This window comes from Pseudopodoces humilis, chromosome 2, assembly GCF_049639895.1.
Source record: "Pseudopodoces humilis isolate 2021_Gansu_Grassland_sample_001 chromosome 2, ASM4963989v1, whole genome shotgun sequence".
NCBI lineage: Eukaryota > Metazoa > Chordata > Aves > Passeriformes > Paridae > Pseudopodoces > Pseudopodoces humilis.
In genome coordinates this window covers 48,927,374-48,947,541 of record NC_142201.1, presented here as the reverse complement: position 1 = coordinate 48,947,541, position 20,168 = coordinate 48,927,374, and the positions used below count along the sequence as shown (strand labels likewise).

Below are 20,168 nucleotides of genomic sequence, written 5' to 3'. Positions count from 1 at the left end.
TCAAAATACCGTCCTGAAATGTTCTGTACAAATCTGATAAATTGCAGCAGATGTGGCAAATTTTTAAGATAAGCTAACAGCATGCTTGTTTAGTAATGCTGACTTTCCCTTAGTCCTTGTAATTTTTTCTTCCAGCTCATCTATTCTTTTAGTATCTCTGCTGGCCTTAGGTTTTGCTGCCTTTTATATGTCAAACTCACTGCAGGATATTGGTTATGAATAGAGATGTCACTGTTTTGTTAGAAAAAGGGAGAAATAGCCTTGCTAAAAACTTGTGACCATCATTCCAATGGTATCTGTTTTAGTTGCAGTACTTCAACGGAGACCCAACTGCCTTTCACAGCATATTTGCCTAAGCACATCCCATGCTGCAAAACAGAAGTTACAGATGTCTGATCTACTCAACAGCAATTGCATCACTTTTTCCCTTTTACTTCAGAATTTACTGAATCTAAACCATGCCTGGTATTCTTCTTTTTTGGCTTTTTTGGTTTTTCTTTGGCTTCTTTGTAATTCCTTCTGAGTGAATTTGTATTGATATACCTCTAAGGTTTTTTCTCCTCTTTAGACAGTAGCTTCTTTTGTCATAATCTTTCAATTGGATGTAGCTGAATTTTTTTATTCCTGAAGGTTTTGCAAAATTGTCTCTTCCCTATCAGTCTTCAGTACTCTTCCATAACCTGACAGACTCCTGATCCAGTTTCTTGAGTTAACACCAAGTGGTGTTTCTTTTCCTTTCCCAGTCACTACCTGTAAAGCATTCTACTAAACTGGTTTGAGAGGCTTCTTGTTTTCCTTCTTCCTTTCAAAAGCAAGTGTAAGGGAATAATAAAATACAACATACAGTTGGAAGACATTGCCTGAAAACTGTCATGTATCACTGAATCTGCTTTGATAATGTGGTCTTTCATAAGAAAGATGGACATTACAGCATAACCTTTTCCCAGACTGCTTTCTCTTTCTTAAGCAGGGTGTGGAGAGGCTTGTTCAGTGGAATCATGAGAGTGAGACAATTTTTTTTTCCCCAGTTGTAACTTTGTCCGAGAAATGAAGGTTTTGGGAAAAGAAACCAGTTGTACATAAATTTGACAAACAGTTTTGTCTTGACTTAGCAACATTTGAAGATCAAAGGATTTCAAATGCATGAAAGTGGAATACCAGCTTTTAGATTGGGATAATGGTCTAACTACATTGCAAGAAAAAAAAACTGTGAAGGTAATGAAATATACTTTATTAGACAAGATGATATGATTGGGTGATATGGGGTGGACCATTGAGTTTCTGAAGTTTAGTGCAACAACTAGAAAGACTGGTTTAGCTCCTGAGGAGAGGGCAGCATGCAGAGGTGTAAGGTAAAACAAAGGGAATTTCTTAGTACAAGAAGGCATAGAAAGGGTTATCATTTATATTGTAAAAACTTAGGAAATTTTAGTTACAGATTTGAAATCTGCTAGTGAAGAGAAGAAGAAATGCAGAGGTTCTGTTTCAATAACATTAACTAATGGGTATTGACCTGAGACAAGTAAATTCAAATTGATTTCTCACAAAGGTCAGCACTTGTTTATTATTCACTTTGAATGTCCAGGTTAGCAAAGAAGGCAGTCAAATCCTCTGAAAAACTGGCACTCTAATATTTAAGTGCTTTTAATGTGGTATCCAAAATTACAGGGCAGACAACCTTGGCTATCTCTTTTTGTGTGTGTGACTGAGTATTCATGAAGATATTCTGTATTATTATTGCATGTTACCTTAGTTCCTTGGAGAAAAGTTACATTTGAGATGATGTTCTCAGAACCATCACTCTGAGCACTGAACTTCTTGTATTTTTCTTCTTTAAATCAGTTTAGAGTCTTCTGATTTTTATTTTTCAGCATGTTTTTAGTTTGGAGAAATAAATTGGAAAAATTAAGTCTACTGACCCAAATTACCAAAATATACTTCTTATACTGTGATTGCAACCATAATATAAGCTTTGTAAGCTAACTCAAGATGCTGGTATTCATTCTCTTTCTCTCTTTTCTGGATAGGAGAGAAGTATAAATTTCCTACATGCAGCATGACAGCTCTTCAGAAGAGCTGAAAAATGAGTCTTGACTCCCATAGTTTAGTTTAGTTAATCCTGGTTAGACAATCACATTATTTAGAGTCCTATGCCTTTCTCCTTGTGGTTCATGCATACATGTGGTCCATCAAATGTGCTTTTTCCTTTTGCACACTGACTGGACTTTTAAATGAAAAAATCTAGAGGAACAGATCATCTCAGCACTTGATTGATGTCTCTGTTACTGTGGTCTTTGACAAGAAGAGTAATGAAGAGAAAATTCTTTGTAACCATTGCGAGCAATACTACCTTGTGATGAACATGCAGGCAGACTTCTTAAAGCTATGCTCCTTGCTTGTTTAAGCATTAACATAGACACTTCATTAGAAATTTGAAAACTTGGCCAAAGGTGTAGCTTTTCGAGGAGACCACAAAAGACCTCTCCCTGGAGCTGATATTCCCTCTTTTTTCCATTCCTTGAAATTTAAAGTCTTCTGGTTCAAGAGTTAGAATTTCTAAGGCTTCCCAGTGAAGTGGAAATTGGCCTGCCTAGGCTTTTCATATGGTGACTGTGTGCATGCACACATATGGATGTGTTGGGGTTTTTTTCCCTAAGAAGGGGAGGGGTGGATGGATTTTGAATCAGATTCATCACATTGGGAAAGATTAATCCAGTTACTTGTTTGCATAAGTTATAAGCAACAGATTTTTATAATACAAAATTTTCGGTCATCATGACTATTCAGACCCTGCTGTTTCTCTATGCTTATGATTATGCAAATATTTTTCTGTCAAAAATTATTGAAATCCTAATTTTTTGAGAAATGTTAACATCAATTTTACTGCTATCTAGATTAGATGAAAAGAAATCTCAATGGAAGGAGACTGCCTACATTAGAACATACAGTAGAAAACTTAATAATGGCATGGCACTTTCATTCTCTCTGAGGCTGGGGAATTAAAAATGTAAAAACACAACATTTCTCACGGTTTATGGTGGTAACACAATGAAAGCATGTTATTTAGATTAGTCACATACAAAAACTCAGCAGGATTCTATAGGAGTCTGTCTCTAAGTAAACTTTATGAAAAGTCAATCATGCTCTTTTTGATGGCTTCCTTATTCATCTTCTTCCTATATATAGACTCAGCATTCCAAGCATGCCAATGGTGTCTCTCTAGAGAAAGGGTATTTATTAGAATTTGACAAAGAACATAACACCCAAAATGGTCAAAAGGGCAACTATGTCTTGTTTCTAAATGTGATCAAAATCAACTCCTGAACATCTCAAAGTCATCTGCGGTAGTGGTGTACTCCCCTGCTTCATGTCAGCTTGAGTCCAGGTAGAGTATGTTCAGATGTAAGCTTTAAATTGTTAAGCCACTTCCTTCCTAAAGTGACACTAACTGGCAGTGGTCTTTCCCCTAGCCCTGAAATTTCTTAAATCCAAATTTCTTATTTGATATGTTTAATTGATAAGTGAACAGCTGTGAAGTGATATGTCTATGAAGGGAATTAGGTGACAATGTGGGATTTGACAAGCATGCTCAGCCTAGCCTACCTGCACACTTTTGTAGAACTACAGTTTAGATGTCTATAAAACATTGGGTGATCAATAGCAATAGCAACAGCAACAAGGTGCCATTGGATATTGCCTACTGTCTTGTGTGGTTTTATGGAAACCTGTGGTCCTTTGAAGTTGGCAGCTGGGGTAGTCAAGTTCTTGGGGCTGTTTGGTTTTGCTAAGTCCTGGCTCTGTTTGGCCTTCTGTGAAACAAAACTATCAGAGGCCATTTCACATAGACTGCTTGAATTTCTGGTGGAAAGATCCTCTTGTCCCTTTGATAGATGTCTCATCTTCAGTGGCCACAATGCCTTTTCTCCATTCTAGGCTCCCTGAAACAGTGGTGAAACAGGGTATTTGTGCCTTTCACACTTCTAACTGGTTATGGAGATAAATCTTAAATGAGATTGAGGTGAAGTTGTGTGGTTTTTTGTTTTATTTTTTTTTCTCATTTTTGAGCTTGCTACACAGAATTTCTGTAAGCTGTTGGCAGTTCCAGTTGGAAGTGCTGCATTCTTTGGCCTTCTTGATGTATTTGAACTACTCTAGTGACTTAATGTCCTTCACTCTGTTGTTCTGGTTGTTTGCCAAATTTTTTCAATTTATATAATCTTTTAAAGTCTTTTCTCAGGACCATCATCAAAAAGGAAATTTTGAACCCAGTCTTTAAAAGATGATATGACTTTGAAGTTCTACAACTTATTGTACACACTAATCTGTTTCTAGCAAGTTTTTACATTTTTGGAGTCTTTTAGAAAATTAATGTAAGTCTAGCGGTAATTAAAAGATGAAAGAAAATTACATTAAATACATTTTCACACAAGTCACATTCTTGATAGTGAAGAAAACCTGAAGTCCTTTTTCCCATTTGCTCAAAGCAGATCTTAAATTGTGGATCTAAAGTTCACATGCAGACTGGACAGACTGATAAGGAATTAATCCCATCAATTGCTATTGAACACAACAGTGGCAATAGAGCTTTTGGCTCAGAAGTGATGTTAGATCTTCTGGCTCACAGGTTCAAACACTGCTCAGTGGGTGCTTGGAACATGTGTTGGTGGAGCACCATGCTGTGCATGCCCACGAATTTCTGCAAAAGCTTTTGCTGCTTGCTGTAGTTGCCAGCACAAGTAGATCTTTACTAGCTGTAGATCTTTACTAACTGTAACCATTCTTTGTGATTTCATTTGGTGCTGTCACTGTACTTCAGACCTTACTGGGTATGATGAGTATGATGCCACTTTGAAAATTCAGTCTGGGCACCTCTAAGTTATTATCTTTCCTCCCCACCTGTTTGTTTTGACTGCCTGTGAAGAGGAAACTGGTTAACTGGGTTTGGCTTATGAGGAAAAAATTATTTTGACCAAATGAATATTTTCAGTTCTAAAATATTATAGGTTCAGAATTGAGTCCTGCATCACTTTGTTATGGGAGATAGGTTAGTGAAGGATTTGTTATTTATCTGGAAGTCTATTTTGGATGTTTATGTATTTGAGGTGATTTTACTTTTAATTCAGTAATGAAAAATAGAGCTTTTATGTAGAGCTATAATTGGAAATACTTCCAGATACTTTACTGTATGGATTCTTACTGATATATGCATTGCAGACAGTTTCTTTGTATTCCAAAATGTTCCTCACTTGACTTCTGCCATTCTGTATAGATCCAGAATGTGATTCCCAATCATGATTTCTTTGGTCCAGGTGCTTAGCATATTATGATGATACGTCCTCATTAATCATATAACAATAAGAGTTTTAGTAAACACAATTTCTTTTTGTCTTGTTTTGTCTTGCAGGCACCAAGTATAGATGAAAAAGTAGATCTTCACTTTATTGCATTAGTTAATGTAGGTGGCCATCTCTATGAATTGGGTAAGAACACTTTTTATCCACTCTCTCCATTTGTTAGTAACAAATGCAAGTAATGATGCTGTTAACTGTCCAAGGTTCAGAGATATTTCTTGATGTTATGTAGGGCTTAGGTTCTTTTCAGCTGCATCTGAGGGGTCTGTGGATTTCTTTCAAAGAACTCTGCAGCCTACTTCCTGTTGGGGTAGGTTTTTTTTGGTGGTGTTTCTTTGTTTTGCTTTGGGTGTTTTTGGTTTTTTGTGGTTTGGTTTTCTTTTGTTCTCCTTCCCTCAACTCCATCATATTAAGATAAAATGGTACAGAATACTAGACTGCTTTCAAATTTCTATGGGCATTTATAAGGAGAGGAAGCAAGAAAAATTAATAAACACTCAGAATTTCACAGGGCATTTGTTATATTTATATTCCTGAACTTCTTGTGGAAGTGTTAAATAGTAGCTATGTGCTACTTCAGAAATGTTAGCTATATTATTAAGTGATACCGTTTAAACTCAAAGTATTTAATCAGGGTACTAAGAGATATTAATATTCTGCATCTCATTTGTAATAGTCTGGTCATTTTTTCCTCTACTTTTCGTGGTTAATAGACATTTAACTGTGCAACGGTAGTCCTTATTTTTTGAAATACAGCTTATTTTTCCCTCTTCAGGTTGTGTAGCACTTAGTCTTGCTTAGATATTCTCTAATGACTCCAGTCTTAAATATGTTGCTGGGAAACTAGGTTTTCCAGCAGGCTCTTCAGAAAACCAGCAAGCAGATCAGCATTTAAAAACTGCAAGTCACTGATCTTTCCTAACATAAGTTTTTGCAGGATTTTATGGTGATAAGATTTTCATCTTTTGAAAATCATCATGTAATTAATCAATGCTCTTAACAGGTGATAAGTAATCACAACATGGGGCATAAGCAATATATAAGAAGTGCTTATGTTAATATTAAGTTGATCCAAGGGGTATTCCCAGGGATAAGTTATAACCAATAGGCACACATTTTTGTATTTTATGATGCTGTGTGTCCGTCAGTGGACTGGTTCAAAAAGGTAAGTTCTGTAGGATGCAATAAATATTTCATGGATCTAAATTTCAAGGCACAAGGGATGACTTACACTTTTTTTGGTTGTGTGCTACTATTTCAGTAACACATTTTCATTGTTGATTAATTTATGCTGCCTAAAAAGCAGACTACATTCTATGATGACCATGTTTACCTGTTTTCTGTAGGTATGATGAGGGAGAAACCCCATTTGAATTTTTCCTTGAAATAAAAAATTAGGAGAGACATTTAGCTCTGCTGTACAGTGGAATGTCACTAGTGTTCTTTCTTCTGTTCTTAAAATAACTTCTCTCTGTACCAGCGGAAGGAAGCAAAAAAATCCCAACTTAAAAGTAGGAAAATGGAAGTTTTTCCAACTCATTGGAAGAAGGCTATTCAATTGACTCATTGGCTTCAGACAGTGTGGGCAGCAAGGGGGGTTTGGCATGCTAAGGAAGCACATGGATATTAAATATATATGATGTTTTTGTCATAGAAAACACATTATTTATAGGCACATGAAATTAGAATGTTATTCTGCCAATATGGACATTAAAAAAACCACCCAAATTAAGGTAAACTTAGCTTGTAACAGTGCAGGGTATTCAGTTCTGTTTCCCTGGTATTTTCTGAGGGTTTTGCTTTTTATCTTCCGTTGGTGAACAACATCTTGTTCATATAAATCCAAAAGTTTTCTAACATTACATCTATTTTTAGTTATGGAAAATGTAGTTTGGAAGTATTGTCAACTTTTGTGGCATCTTTGGGGAGGGCAAAGCCTTTTACATGGAAGACAGAGCCAAAAGTGATTTTGGTTTAGCAAATAATTAGGATATGCTGACATTTATATGGATGAAATTATTTTTTAAATGCTGAAATGCAAGCATTATTCTATTTGAAATGCAAGGAAAAAAACTATAAAAAAAATAACTATAGCAATTATGTTTAAATGCTGTGAAAGTTCCCAATACTTAGAGCTGTTTGGTTTGTTTTCTAATTTTAAATGGCAGAAACATTTTCAGTGATGCCAGACACTTCAGTAAATGGTAGGTTTGCTACTCTGGTCTGTTTTGGAGCTCCTGTTTACAGCTGTCTGCGTAAATCCATCAAGGGTAGCTGAAAATTTTCTACTCTACTTGAAAAACTGAAGTACTATACCAGCATTAAAACAACAGTAACTTACAGCTTTGAAGTTTTCAAATTAAATATTGAAAAATATTTCAATGTTTTGATTGGATTATTTTTTAAAAGCAACAGACTGTATATAATGATACTCATAGAAGCAGTCAGCAGTGGAGAGATCAGGGAGCAGCTAGCTGCATGTGTGAACTTTATGAAAAATGAGATAGCATTTTTGAAAGTGAAGTACAAAAAATCTGTTTCAATAGTTTTAACTGGAAAAAAGAAGTTTTTATAGTTTTATAAATGTGTTATTCAATCCTACTTTGTCTTTCAACAGATGGGCGCAAACCATTTCCAATAAACCATGGGGAAACCAGCGATGATTCTTTTTTAGAGGTAGGGATAGAGAACCTTCTTAAATGTTGTTTTACTAAATTCTTGCTGTATTTCCACAAAATTTATAAAATAGATATATGGAAATACCTATACAAGTCTAGCTATATTTATAGTTGGATGAGCAATAGAGCAAGTGGGATGGTGAGGCAGAATTAGGTTTGAAAAGAGATACTTTGGAACACTTATATTGTGGGTCTGGGTGTCAAAGTATCATAGCATAAATGGGTTGATTATAACCCAAGATTGAACTGATTTATCTTCTGTACTTAGATTTTCATATACTCCTGGTCCTTTCAATTAGTACATCTAACAACAAGTTAGTAGATTGAAAACTTAAAATTTTTGTTTCTTTTTCCTTTGGTTTATATTTTGATAGGTGTCATGCTAGACAGAAGTTGATTTTCTTTCTGATCCTTGCTAATAATCATTCTTCACCACTTTCACAGCTTCTTTTGGGTGCTTCTTTGTGTCATGAGCTGAGAAATTAATTGGAAAGGGCTACACTGAGTTGGGAGGATAAACTGTCATCCCTACAGAATGATGCAAAGTTGAAGTTGAGAGAAGGCAGTGCATAGATCTGAGTTTTATGGTATCAAGACTGGATTAGCATTACAAAAGGAAGAAACCAGAGAAACTTAAACAAAAAAAAATCCAAAAAGATTTTATATAAAAGACTAATATCTGTAAAGTTTGCAAACAGTTTGTGTTTGCTTGGACAGGGGAAGAAATTGGATAAATCTTTCCTTGTTCCTTATGTGTCTTTTTCCTGTTTTTGCTGATAACATGTGTTCTCCAGATTGCACCCTAAAGCTAGATGAAGGAATTACTTAAAATCTTTCAATTGCCCCACCCAGCTTAGATTCATCTTGAAACAAAGGAAAAATTTCTGAAGGCAGGAGGACTAGCTAAGGCAAACTTCAGAGGTGCATTTAGAAAGTCAGACAAGCAACACATCTGCTGCACAAAGTAATGTTCAGTCACAAAAATCATCATTGCTAAGGCCCTTCATAAAACTTTTGCTCTTTGAGGCTGCCCATATGAGCACTGTAAGTAATCTTGAGTAGTGGTAACTTACATCAGAAATACAGTTTATGTAGGTTTGTCTATTTCGTTTACTATTTAGTAAACCTTTATGGAAAAATCCGTTTTGAGCATAGTTTGGATAAAGCATATCTTCATATTTCAATTGTGTTCTGTTTGGTTTTTTATAACAAATATGATTTATACTGTTTTTCATTTTGGGTTTCTTTGTACTATTTTCCCCCTAGGATGCAATAGAAGTTTGCAAGAAATTCATGGAACGTGACCCTGAAGAATTAAGATTTAATGCAATTGCACTGTCTGCAGCTTAAAAGCCTTTACCAGTGAGGCAACTCTATTGCAATGTATTGTAAGAATAAAACTGTTGCCATATGTTAATAGTACAAATTTTGATACTTCCCTAACATCTTGACTAATTGTAGCATATGTGGAATAAACTTTGCATTTGTCCTTGCTATATTTTGCTGCTTGTTCCTACAGCAACTTTCGGTATTTCTATACAGGCATGCATTTTGTGCAAGATTTTTATGTGGTGGGTTTTTTCCTTTCCACCCCCTTAAAAGTTTTGGGATTTTCTGTCTGTGATATTTCCTCGTAATAATGATGAACTGCTTCAGAGCAGGATTATCATTTGTATCATGCACAGGTAACGTTCTGAGTGGAGTATGAATGTGGTATGGTAATGGCTGAAAACTTGGAGTACAAGGTTATCTCCATCTTTTATTTATAATGGTGCAAGAATATTATAAGAACTTCTCCAGGTGATTCAAGTGACAAGGATGTTCTTTCAGTGCATTATTTATAAATAAATATATGGAAGTAAATAGGCAGAAAAAGGACTATTCTTACTGTTGGTGAGCACTAACATTTTAAAATTATCTTAATGTTTACATTTTGAATAAAACTTCACTTTGTTTCTCAAGTCTAATAATGTTAATAAATTGTCAAAAAACTTTAGTTAAGCCAATGTTTGCTATTTGTATATGTGGAAAAATGATGTGGATTTTTTCCCTTGAAAAGGCACACTAAGTAATTCAAATGGTAGGACTGTGTAGGGCACACACAGGTGAATACAGTAATGTGAAGTACCTCACCTAACTTAAATAAATGATAGAAAAGTGATGATTGTTGTAATGAAGTTTTGTTTAGCAGCAACAAAACAGACTGGAGATTTTAAGGCAGCCATGAAGGTGATACACTTTCATCCCCTGTAGGAATATCTATTGTAAATTTGTCAGGTGTCATTACTGAATGCTATATGATAGCCTTCCCCTGTGCCATCCCTCCCACTCCCCCTACTGATCTTAAGGTACTGTTGACCAATTTCTATACCTGAATTAGTAACACTGTGGTTGTTTTGAGTTTGATTTTCTTGTTTGGTTTTGGTTTTGGGTTCAGTTTTTTAGCTAAGCAATCTTAACACATCAGGATTCTTGTGAAGATTGGTTTGGGTTAATGTGCATGTTTTTGACATTCCAGAAAAAATATTCCTTATTCACTCCTTTGAAGTGGAATAATTTAAGTTTGCTTCAAATCAAACCCTCTGTCAAAGGAAACTGAACCCTCCACATCCCAGAGGGCACCTTCATTCTCTATCAATTGTCATTGCAGGAAAAATGAATGGTGTTATGCCAGAAGCACTCTGGCAGTTCTTTTCCTTCTTTATAGAAAAGAAAGAGGCCTGGGAGTCTGTCCTATCGCTTAAGAACATCTCTTGCACTCTAAAGAAAAAGTTGGAGTGTCTGTCTAAAACGTGTCACCGGGAGAGTCCAGTAACAACAGTCTGTTTTCTATAAGTGAGCTGGTTGGAAAAGCAAAGGGAGAAGAATTACACTAATGAGCTTCTATTTTTGAAGCTTTTGCTTTTTCACCCCAATAAAATGCAGTATCATTAAGACTTGCTTTACATTGCCATGCTCATTAGTAAAGCCCTGAAACTTGCTTTTAAATAAAAATCAGAGGCTTTAGGAACCAAACCAGCTGTGTTGCCTTCTTGCTAATATCAGCAAAATCAAATAAAGGTTGTCACCACTGAATTAGGATATTGCATATTTTAAGCTAATGGTGACTTGGAGGATTACCTTTCAAGTAAGCCATTGTTAATATAGATAAGGCCCTTTTAGGATAGGGAGGAGGGCGAGGAAAGATAGGAAGTGCAGTTCAAAGCTGTTAAACAAGCTACATAAGTTGTCTTCTCTATGGAAATGGCCTCATCATATATGATCTTCAGTGTTCAGAAGATTTCAGTGAGTTTAAGTAGTAAATGGTGTGTCTCTATTTTTGTGTAGCTGTTTATTACAAAATCCCTTCAGACGTGGAGCTTCTTGTTGGATAAAAGGACTGATTAAACAAATTCAGAACAAAGGATAATAAGGTTAGAATAGTAAGGTTGGAGTGGGATTTTCTGTGGTCACAATGAAAAATACATCTTGAATCTTAAGCAAAAACTCATAAATAAGAATTCTTAGTATTTTTGCAATATTATAGTTTTGCTTAACATTTACATAGCCTTCAAATTGGTTGTTCTGCAGGGTAAGGTTTCCCTATTTTATTTTCAGTGTTAATTTCTGGTTTATTAATATGTAAGATGGTAGGTTTTAGTGAACACTGCTTTGAGATGCCAAAGGAAGAGCAATGCAATAGTTTTTAGGCTGAACTGTATCTTTACACTGCATGGTCCCTTGGTAGAAACTGTGAAAGACTGCAGTGCAGAAATACATCTCACCTGACATGTAGAGTGGAACAGCCTTCCAAGAGCTTGTGTGACCATGCTTTGGCACTGTCTCGAGGAGCACAGGAAGTTAAGAGATCTACAAGCTGCTGGAATATGGATCACTGACAGAACATGTATAGTGTGGATAAAAAAAGTGAGGTATGAACACTTGCTGACTTGTAAAGTCGAGCAAGCTCCTGATTAGAGGCTGATAAACCCTGCAGACCCCATGGTGCTTTTGGCTCTGCAATGCCCCAATGTCTGCATCATCGCCTGAGCTGTGCAATCTCTGCTTATTAGCTCAAGCTCTGTGGGAAAATAACACTGTATTTTCTAACTTGTGCAGCCCTGCCAGAGCCTCAACACCTTTGTGTGGAGGAGCATGGCTTGGCCACGGGCATGCAGTGCCAGGAAATCCCTCTTCAGCCTCTGCAGTCTGGGCTGGCTGTACACACCATCTTATGGAAATGGTGTGTGTAGGAGTGAGGAGATGATGCATGCTCCATGCTTACATTAATTTTAGCTGAGTGGAGCTGGTGTGCTATTAAGTACTCAGGATTGTTCAAGCTCTTTTAAGTATATTGGTGCAAGTTTTCCTATGTTATTTACAGACATTTTGTTAAGAAATCATAATTTAACAACCAGTACAATGCCCTTTCCTTTCAATCGTGGCTGCATGATTCAGTTAAGGGAAGAGGAAGAAAGTTGTTTTTGACATTGAAATGTATGCTTTGGAAAATAAAGTCACTTAACAGCCTACATTGACAAAATAAATATGGTCATTCCTTAAAGAAAGAAGCCTGCCTTGGTAGAAAATATTATTATATCAAATATTTCTAAAACTGTCCTTGAAAAGAATATGACGTAAATTATTGCTTGACTTATCCCTAGGAGCACACACATTGAAAGGGTTTATTTTTGTCAAGTAGAACAATATCATGTTTGCTACTTTAGACAGCAACAATTAGCACTCGCATCTGGTATATGTAATCTTTCTCTGATCTGGGACTCTGGTGACTTACATTGTTAGTGCAAAGGAATAATAAAACTATTTTGGTTACTCAGGCTTACATAGATAATTTATCTATGACAGTTGATTTAAAATTCACGTTGAGAATGAGATTTACATGTTGGAACTTTTTTTACTTAGTGAGGAACTTCAACTTGAAAGTTACTGTGATCCATGCAGTCTGCTTAAACACTTAATCAAATGACATGATTACTCAAATTACTTGATTTAAAACATTAAATGCTTCATTTGTACGAAAAGTGATTGATTTGTTATGAAGTGAAATAAAGCAACCAGAAATAAGTGAGATTTTTTTTTTTTTTAACATGACCTCTTTTGAAGCCTGTTTTATAGAATTCTTAGTTACTTTCTCCTACTTAGGAACAAGCACTGTATTTTCAGATGGAGTGCAAGACCTTAAAAACTGGAGAAAGGCTGCTGTAGTTGTCCAGAAAAATGTTTGGTAACATCAGGTAATGCAAACTAATGTCAGCCAGCAGCAGCAGCTGATACATGTTTTATTTAGATATTTTTAACCTTTGTAATCATAGATGTTAAATAGTGAGATGAGAGGGTTGCTTTCTGATGTTCAGGCTTCCCACTCAAGAAAAATGCAGATTCTTCATTTGTACTTGGTCTTGTGGCTGATCTGGCTTGGAACAGGAAAAAAGGGTAAGGAAAAACCCCTCAAAATTACAGCTTTGGTTATCATACTATTCTTTGCTGGCTCTATAGCATAGCATAGATGTCTCAAATCACACTATGATGAAGAGCTAACTACATAACTTCTATGCATTTGTAACTTTAATAAATGTCAAACATCTCCCATGGAACTTATTAAAGCCAGAGTCACTGCATTTTCCCTTCTGTGTGTAACAGTAGCAACACTGATTTCCATATACTGCAGAAACTGATGGCTCATAGCTTCTTGGCTTTTTGATCTCCTAAAATTCTTCTTCTCCATTCTAAGAAGGTTTTTTGTTAAAACAGAAGATGTGTTCCCAAGTAAACATCTCAGAAGAAATGAATCTGTGTGTAGTACAAGTTTTAAGTTACCTTTTGTCAGTAACCCTTTAAAAATTAAGTATGTTGTGCCATGGGCTATAAAAGCAAAATATGTGTGCAGCAACTCAGTTTTACTTACAGAGAAAACATGGAAAGAAAAGATACTACAGAAAAATCAAGTAGGAAAAGATCATTGAGCGCAATGTTAAACTAACATAGCCGTATTCACCACTTAGGCATGTCCCCAAGTACCACATCCACACATTTTGATCGCTTCCAGGACCGGGGATTCCCCTACCTCCCTGGGCAGCTTGTGCCAGTGCCTGACCGTGCTTGCTCTGAAGATATTTATCCTTTTATCCAATCTAAACCTCCCCTGGTGCAACTTGAGGCCATTTCCTCTTGTCCTGTTGCTTGTTACCTGGGAGAAGAGATTGAGCTCCCCGTTGCCACACCCTCCTTTCAGGCAGGAGTAGAGAGCTTAAATACAACGTTAAATGAAACCTAGTAGTCCAAAAGTCCCAAACAAACCAAAGCCAAAACACAACAACCTAATGTTGTGGATTAGTATTACAGAAAATGGCTCTTTTCCCTGATACTTAACTTTTCTGTTTAGCACTTGTCCACGCCTGTATTGGAAGAAAGGATTTCACTGTGTTCAGCCTGCAGACCATCTCTCTCCTGGCTCCCGTGCTTCGGTCAGGGTGGATGACCCTTTGCTGAAGCACAGCGTGATCCCAACCTGCCCCACGTTTGTGGTCACCGCAGTGGGCAGAGCTCAGCGCAGCTTCCCCCCCCCAGGTCCACGGACGGACTGAGAGCTGTAGCTCTGAGCCTGGGACAGCGTGTGGGGTGGAGGAGTCGCAAAAAGGCTGCTGCAGTGAGCCGGGGACGGGGACAGGAATGAGTCAGAGCAATGGGCAAAGTGTGGGTAGTGTGAGCTAAACCAGAGGTGAGGCCAAGGGGCTGGGGAGGAAAGCATGGAAGCCGAGTCGTGTGGCTCCAGCTCAGCCAGGGCGCCTCCGCCTCGGTCACTTTGTACGAGAAGGGCTCAAAACAAAGTGTGGGGCTCTCGTGTCTCCCGTAGCTGTGGAAAAGGCTCCTGACTTCGTCCCCAAACGGGACAACGCTGCAGAGTGTGGAGCCGCTTCCCCGCGATCGCGGCGCTGCCTGTGCTTGGCCGGGAAGCCCCACGGGTGCGGAGGTGAGGGAGGCGGCCCGGGCTCCCGGGGCTCCCGCGGCCCCGCCGGAGGGAGGGAGCCGGCGGCGCGCTGGGCAGTCCCGGCCGGGCGGGGCGGCAGGTGGCGGGGGCCGGGGCGGCGGGGCCGGTCCTGAAAGGTGCGATTGTCCCCAGCTATTCCTGGTATGCGCCGGGGCGGGAGTCGCCGGGGGCGGCCTCCACCGGCCGGGAGCGCGAGGGGCGCCGCGTCCCGGCGGGAAGGAGCCGCCACCGCCGCGGGGGTGCGGCCCCTCCCGGGCGCCCGGCTGCCCCGGGGGTCCCGGCGCTGCCACACGGCCCGCGGCTCTTCGGATTCCTGCGGCCGCGGAGCGCCAGCGAGCTCCCGGGAGGGGGAGTTCCGCGGGGAGGAGGCGGAGGGGGAGGAGACGGCGCGGGCAGCGTTAAAAGGAGGCAGCTGAATGACAGCGGCCGCTCCCGCGCCCCCGCCCCGCCGAGCGCCGGCCGCCCCCCGCTCGCTCGCTGCTGGCCATGGACGGGAAAGAGGACAGCGAGTGCGACTTCCAGGCGGCGTTCGCCGAAGCCCGGCGATGGCTGGAGGTGAGCCGTCTCTCGGTCCTGCTGGCTGGCAGCCCCTCGGTACCCCCGGTCCTTGCCTGAGGCCGGGGTCCCGCCGCAGCCCCCGAACGGTGGAGCGCGCAGCGCGCTCCCGCGGGGCTGCCCCGCCGTCCGGCAGCAGTTCCAAACCTTGATTCTTTGTCGGCAGCTGCGGACTGCTATTTTTAGAAAGTATCGTGGTAACTTGCAGAAATCTGTCTGTGCAGTATCGCCACCGCCCCCTCCTCGCAATCCAAATTAAAGGCTGGCTCGGTTGCCCGCCTGTCATTAATGCTTATAATTTCTTGCCATCTTGTAAATTACTTCTGTAGCGCTTGCTCCGAGACAGTCTGAATTAAAGACACTCCTTCCTGTCTCGAAAGAGTTCAGGACAGAGAGAAACCTGAAATTAACACTCATTTTCTTCTCTCCTATTTTTAAACATGATTGTCTGACTGCACATAGCGCTTGACGTAAATATCCGTGTTTCTGTATCGTTACCCCGAGTCACACCGGTGCGGGACGTGCTAAAGCGTGGGGAGGGAGGCTGCTCCTGGAAGTACCTGAGTATGACCAGGGCAGCATCGGCTGAGAGAGCGGGGCTGATGGCGTGGAAGCTGAGAAATGTTAGGGATACTGAACAGCCTCCCTTAGAGTCATGGTGTGCTTTTAAAGTGGAGTTTTAGAGTGCTGGTTTAGATGTATTTTAACATATTAAGCTTATTTCTTTGTGCTTAAGATTAAACTTAATGTAGTCAGAACCACTATCGCAGTAACTTTAGATAGAAGGAGGAAGTACTCAAAAAAGGATGTTTGCTACTTTTTACCCCTCTTCTTTATAAGCTTGTCAAGACTGAGTTCAGGTTTCTTTGTTTCCTCTGTAAAACAATGACATCTAGTGCTTAAAATCTATTGAGAATGTTGAACTGAGAGAGCCAAAGGCAAGGGTATGGCAAATGACCTCCACAAGTGTCAGTTTTGTGTCCTCTGTGAATGTAGGTAATTATAGCAGTCCCGGCTTCCCCATGTGTCAGTTTTGTAAGAGCTAGCTGCGAGTTTAAGTAATTAAAGCATTCCTCCCTCACGTATACCTTTCTTGCATTGCTTTCTTTAAATTGGCAAAGCTTGCTTTAAAAAGCTTCATTAAGGTGATGTAATGTTGTCTTTGAAAATCCCATTTTAAGGGTTCGGGGATTCGTTTTAATTATTATTATATTTCATATGATACTAGCTGGTTGTACCATTCCTACAAAAGGTTTTGTGTCTTTGCCTGCCAGTAGCATGTGGGAGCTCTAGCAAAGTGATGTGAGTATGAAGTGTGCGCTGTTTGTGTAGGGGGAAGAAAAACATATGCCCAGCTTCCCCCCTGTCCAATCTAATTTGTGTGGCTATCCTTTGATATGTGAAAGCTGTTCTCATTTTAAAATAACTTTTAAACTTGCCCCTTGGAGAAACATTTTATTGTAAAGCAAGTAACTTGCAAACCTTAAGGTATTGATAAACAGGATGCTAGGAATTCCATAATGTTAAAGGAAAATGTAAATATTTATTTCCCTATGAAATGTGGTTTGTGTTTCAGAAGAACCGTTGTGTTTCTCTACTCTTTGCATCCAGATGGATTAAAAGCCGAGACTAACCATTTCCGTTGTTGTATGGAAGAGTAATGATATTTTTAGGGTAATGAGGCATGTCCCAAGGTTTTGTGAGTCTTGATGAAACAAAGTGGTGTATACATGATTGAGAGTGAAACTTGGTGAGTCCTAATGATTAAACAATTAGTTTTGAAGATGAGGCAGATTTTCAAATATTTACAAACTTGAACTTGTGATGTTTTGGTATGGTTTTGTGTACCAGCTTCTCCCTAACATTAGAGGAGATGAAAGCATACAGACACTAGCTACTATGTATTTAAAGGAACAAGCCAAAATAGCTTTGTAAACTGTTACTCTTTCCCTTTGCTAATGAAAGCTTTGTTAACATATTTCTGTATTTCAGTGGAGAACTCTTTGGACTGTGAGACTTAAAAAAAACCCCTTTAACCTTGATGCTGAGGGCTTTTTAGTAACAGGAATGATCAGCTGTATTTGTCAGATCCCAAGAGGAGTAAAAAATACCCCAAAACCGTAAAAAAATCTTACCCTGTATGTTTCTGAAGTTTTTGGTGAAAGAAGACTGTCCTGGTCAGTTTCCTTTTCTGCCGGTTCCCAACAAAAACCAACAAAAAAAAAAAAAACAAAACCCCAAAACCAAATAAACTCCAAGCTCTCCTTCCCCCTGCAACCCAAACCTCCAAACAACTCAAACCCAAGTGCCAGAGCTTGATTAAGAATGATAACAACAAAAAATTGCATCTGCTGTCTGGTGTTGCTTAAAGAAAGACTTAGTTCTTTAATTCAGGTTCACGTTGAGGCATATTTTATGATAATGCAGACAAGGAAGGTCTGTACTCTTCATAGTGCAAAAACCTCTTAAAGTGTGGTCCCCAACCTCTTGTGTTTCATGTGTTGGGAATTGGGAGGGGATGTTGCTTGTCTGTTACATGAGTTGGAGTCACTGGGGGAGCTGCCTATTGAGGATGTCTACTTCTCTAGGGGAAAGAATGGTCATTTTCTGTGCAAAACTCAAGCTCTTCTCAGGTGTCCTTTCTACAGAAGCCAGTGCTGGTTAGTGGTGTTGGCTTCTTCCATCTGAGGCTTTTGGCACTTTCTGAGCTCTGCCTGGTGCAAGTGGTGCTGATCAAACTCACTCAGCTATCACTTGGCGTCTCAGCCGGGCAGATGGTGCATGCTGAGAATAAAACACTGGAATACCACAACTTGGAAATAGTTTCTCAAAGAAGAAAAGACCAAAGAGTCTACTGCATCACAGTCTACAACTTCCTCATGAGGGGAAAGGGGGGGCAGGCACTGATTTGTCTGTAGTGACGGGACCCCAGAGAATGGCATGAAGTTATATCAGGGGAGGTTTAGGCTGGACATCAGGAAAAGGTTTCTCACTTGAAGGTGGTTGGACACTGGAACAGGCTCCCCAGGGAAGTGGTCACAGCACCAACCTGGCAGTCCAAGAAACAGTGGGACGATGCTCTCAGGCACACAGTGTGACTCTTGATGCTGTCCTGTCCAGAGTCGGGAGTTGGACTCATTCCTTGTGGGTCCCTTCCAGCTCAGGATTTTCTCTCATTCTATGAAAGGTAGAGCTTGTTTGCCAAAGCTAGAAATAGCTGGGTTAAAATTGTTTTACTGTGTTCTGTTCCATATTATAACTTAAGCAAGCCAAAAGCAGTTCCTCCAAACCAATGCATTCTTCCCCCAGCTATTAAATATCCCAGACTGCCTTCCTGCCTCAAGATGTGGGAGGGCAGCCTCTGCCTCTCCCTTTCTGTAGTCCACCACCAAGTTCACCCTTGTGAATGAAAGGGAGACACAGTCCATCTCCCCCAACACATGCTTTACTGTTTTAGGAGTGATGCCCCTTGAAGAGTTCGAGAAGAAAGAAGCATGTGCTGTTTTCTTGTAAAATGTCTCAGCTTTTGATTCTACTTCTCAGTTTTAAACAAATTCTAATCTTCTGGTAAATGTCTATGGTTTGAAATTGTTTGCTAAAGCAACTTGAAACCTGACCCACAAAGTCTGTAAATCTTTAGTTAAAGTGCCTTGAGGCAAGTAAAGCTTGAATTTTTTTTCTCCCCTGAAGTAGTCAAATGTACAGATCCAGTCTGCGGGAGGGTGGCCAGCGAGCGTGTGCCTGAATGAATTGTTGGAGTGAAGCAGCAAAGCTGTAGGAAAGCATGTGGAGCAACTTCCAACAAATCCACTGAAGTGAAAAAGGGTGTTCAGCCAAGTAACTATTAATATTGCAAATTATTACAGCTCTTCTTGTGAGCTGAATTTCTTTCTCTAATAACTCTTATAGAGTTGTAAGTCAGATGTTCTGAGAGCTACTAATTTCATCAGAGCATGTTGAGAATGTCAGAATTGGGACCCTAGAATCCTGGAATTGTTCTTCATGGAGGAACACTGCAGCAGAAGTCCTTCCTGGTGTTAACACTACCCAGCAGTGATGGAGAGAAGTGTTTCACCACGAGGATTTCTATAGCAAGATAAGGTTTTTATCAATTTTTATAGACATTGTTAGCAGAAGAAAGCCCAACTTATCTGGATGGCAACTAATGATACCTCTGCTGCTCCTGTCTGTCATGACCATTAAATAGGTAGTGAAATTGCCTAATTATTTATTTTGAATGCTGCTGTGTATTGACAGCTGCATGTATTATTACATTACAGTGGATGCTGGAAAATTTTTTGGGGCTCTTTTTTTTTTTCTCTTCTTTTTCCAGAAGAAAACAAACATTTGTATAGATGTGTGCACCCCCTGCCCCCACCCTCTCAAACCTTCTCAGGAAGAGCAGATTTGCAAAGGAACTTGGTAGAAAGACTCTGCTTGAGGATAAAACTTGAGAACCAGGACAACTTATTGAAATCTTTTGGTCTGGACCAATGGTACAGCAATCAAATTCAGGGAATGGTCTCGGACATGTGGTTGCCAAATGTCTTATTTTTTTTGAAGCTATTCAAAGTTTGTGTCTCTACTGTATATTTT

At 39.4% G+C, this 20,168-nt stretch overlaps 2 protein-coding genes across 16 annotated transcripts in view; both read left to right on the top strand.

Moving 5' to 3' along the window:
- The window catches only part of UCHL3 (ubiquitin C-terminal hydrolase L3), a 41,876-nt gene extending 31,851 nt beyond the window's left edge, over positions 1-10,025 (top strand). For both annotated transcript variants that reach the window (XM_014262491.2, XM_005516422.3), the window contains 3 exons: positions 5,405-5,480; positions 7,969-8,027; positions 9,296-10,025. In XM_014262491.2, coding sequence (XP_014117966.1) covers positions 5,405-5,480; positions 7,969-8,027; positions 9,296-9,379 — 219 coding nt within the window. In that variant the 3' untranslated portion in view covers positions 9,380-10,025. The remainder of the gene's footprint in view (positions 1-5,404; positions 5,481-7,968; positions 8,028-9,295) is intronic.
- Positions 10,026-15,420: 5,395 nt separating this feature from the next.
- The window catches only part of LMO7 (LIM domain 7), a 130,954-nt gene continuing 126,206 nt past the window's right edge, over positions 15,421-20,168 (top strand). For 6 of the 14 annotated variants that reach the window (XM_014250479.2, XM_088069004.1, XM_088069002.1 and 3 more), the window contains exon 1: positions 15,421-15,572. In XM_014250479.2, coding sequence (XP_014105954.2) covers positions 15,504-15,572 — 69 coding nt within the window. In that variant the 5' untranslated portion in view covers positions 15,421-15,503. The remainder of the gene's footprint in view (positions 15,573-20,168) is intronic. The other 8 variants (XM_014250506.2, XM_088069009.1, XM_088069006.1 and 5 more) reach the window with 3 other exon arrangements.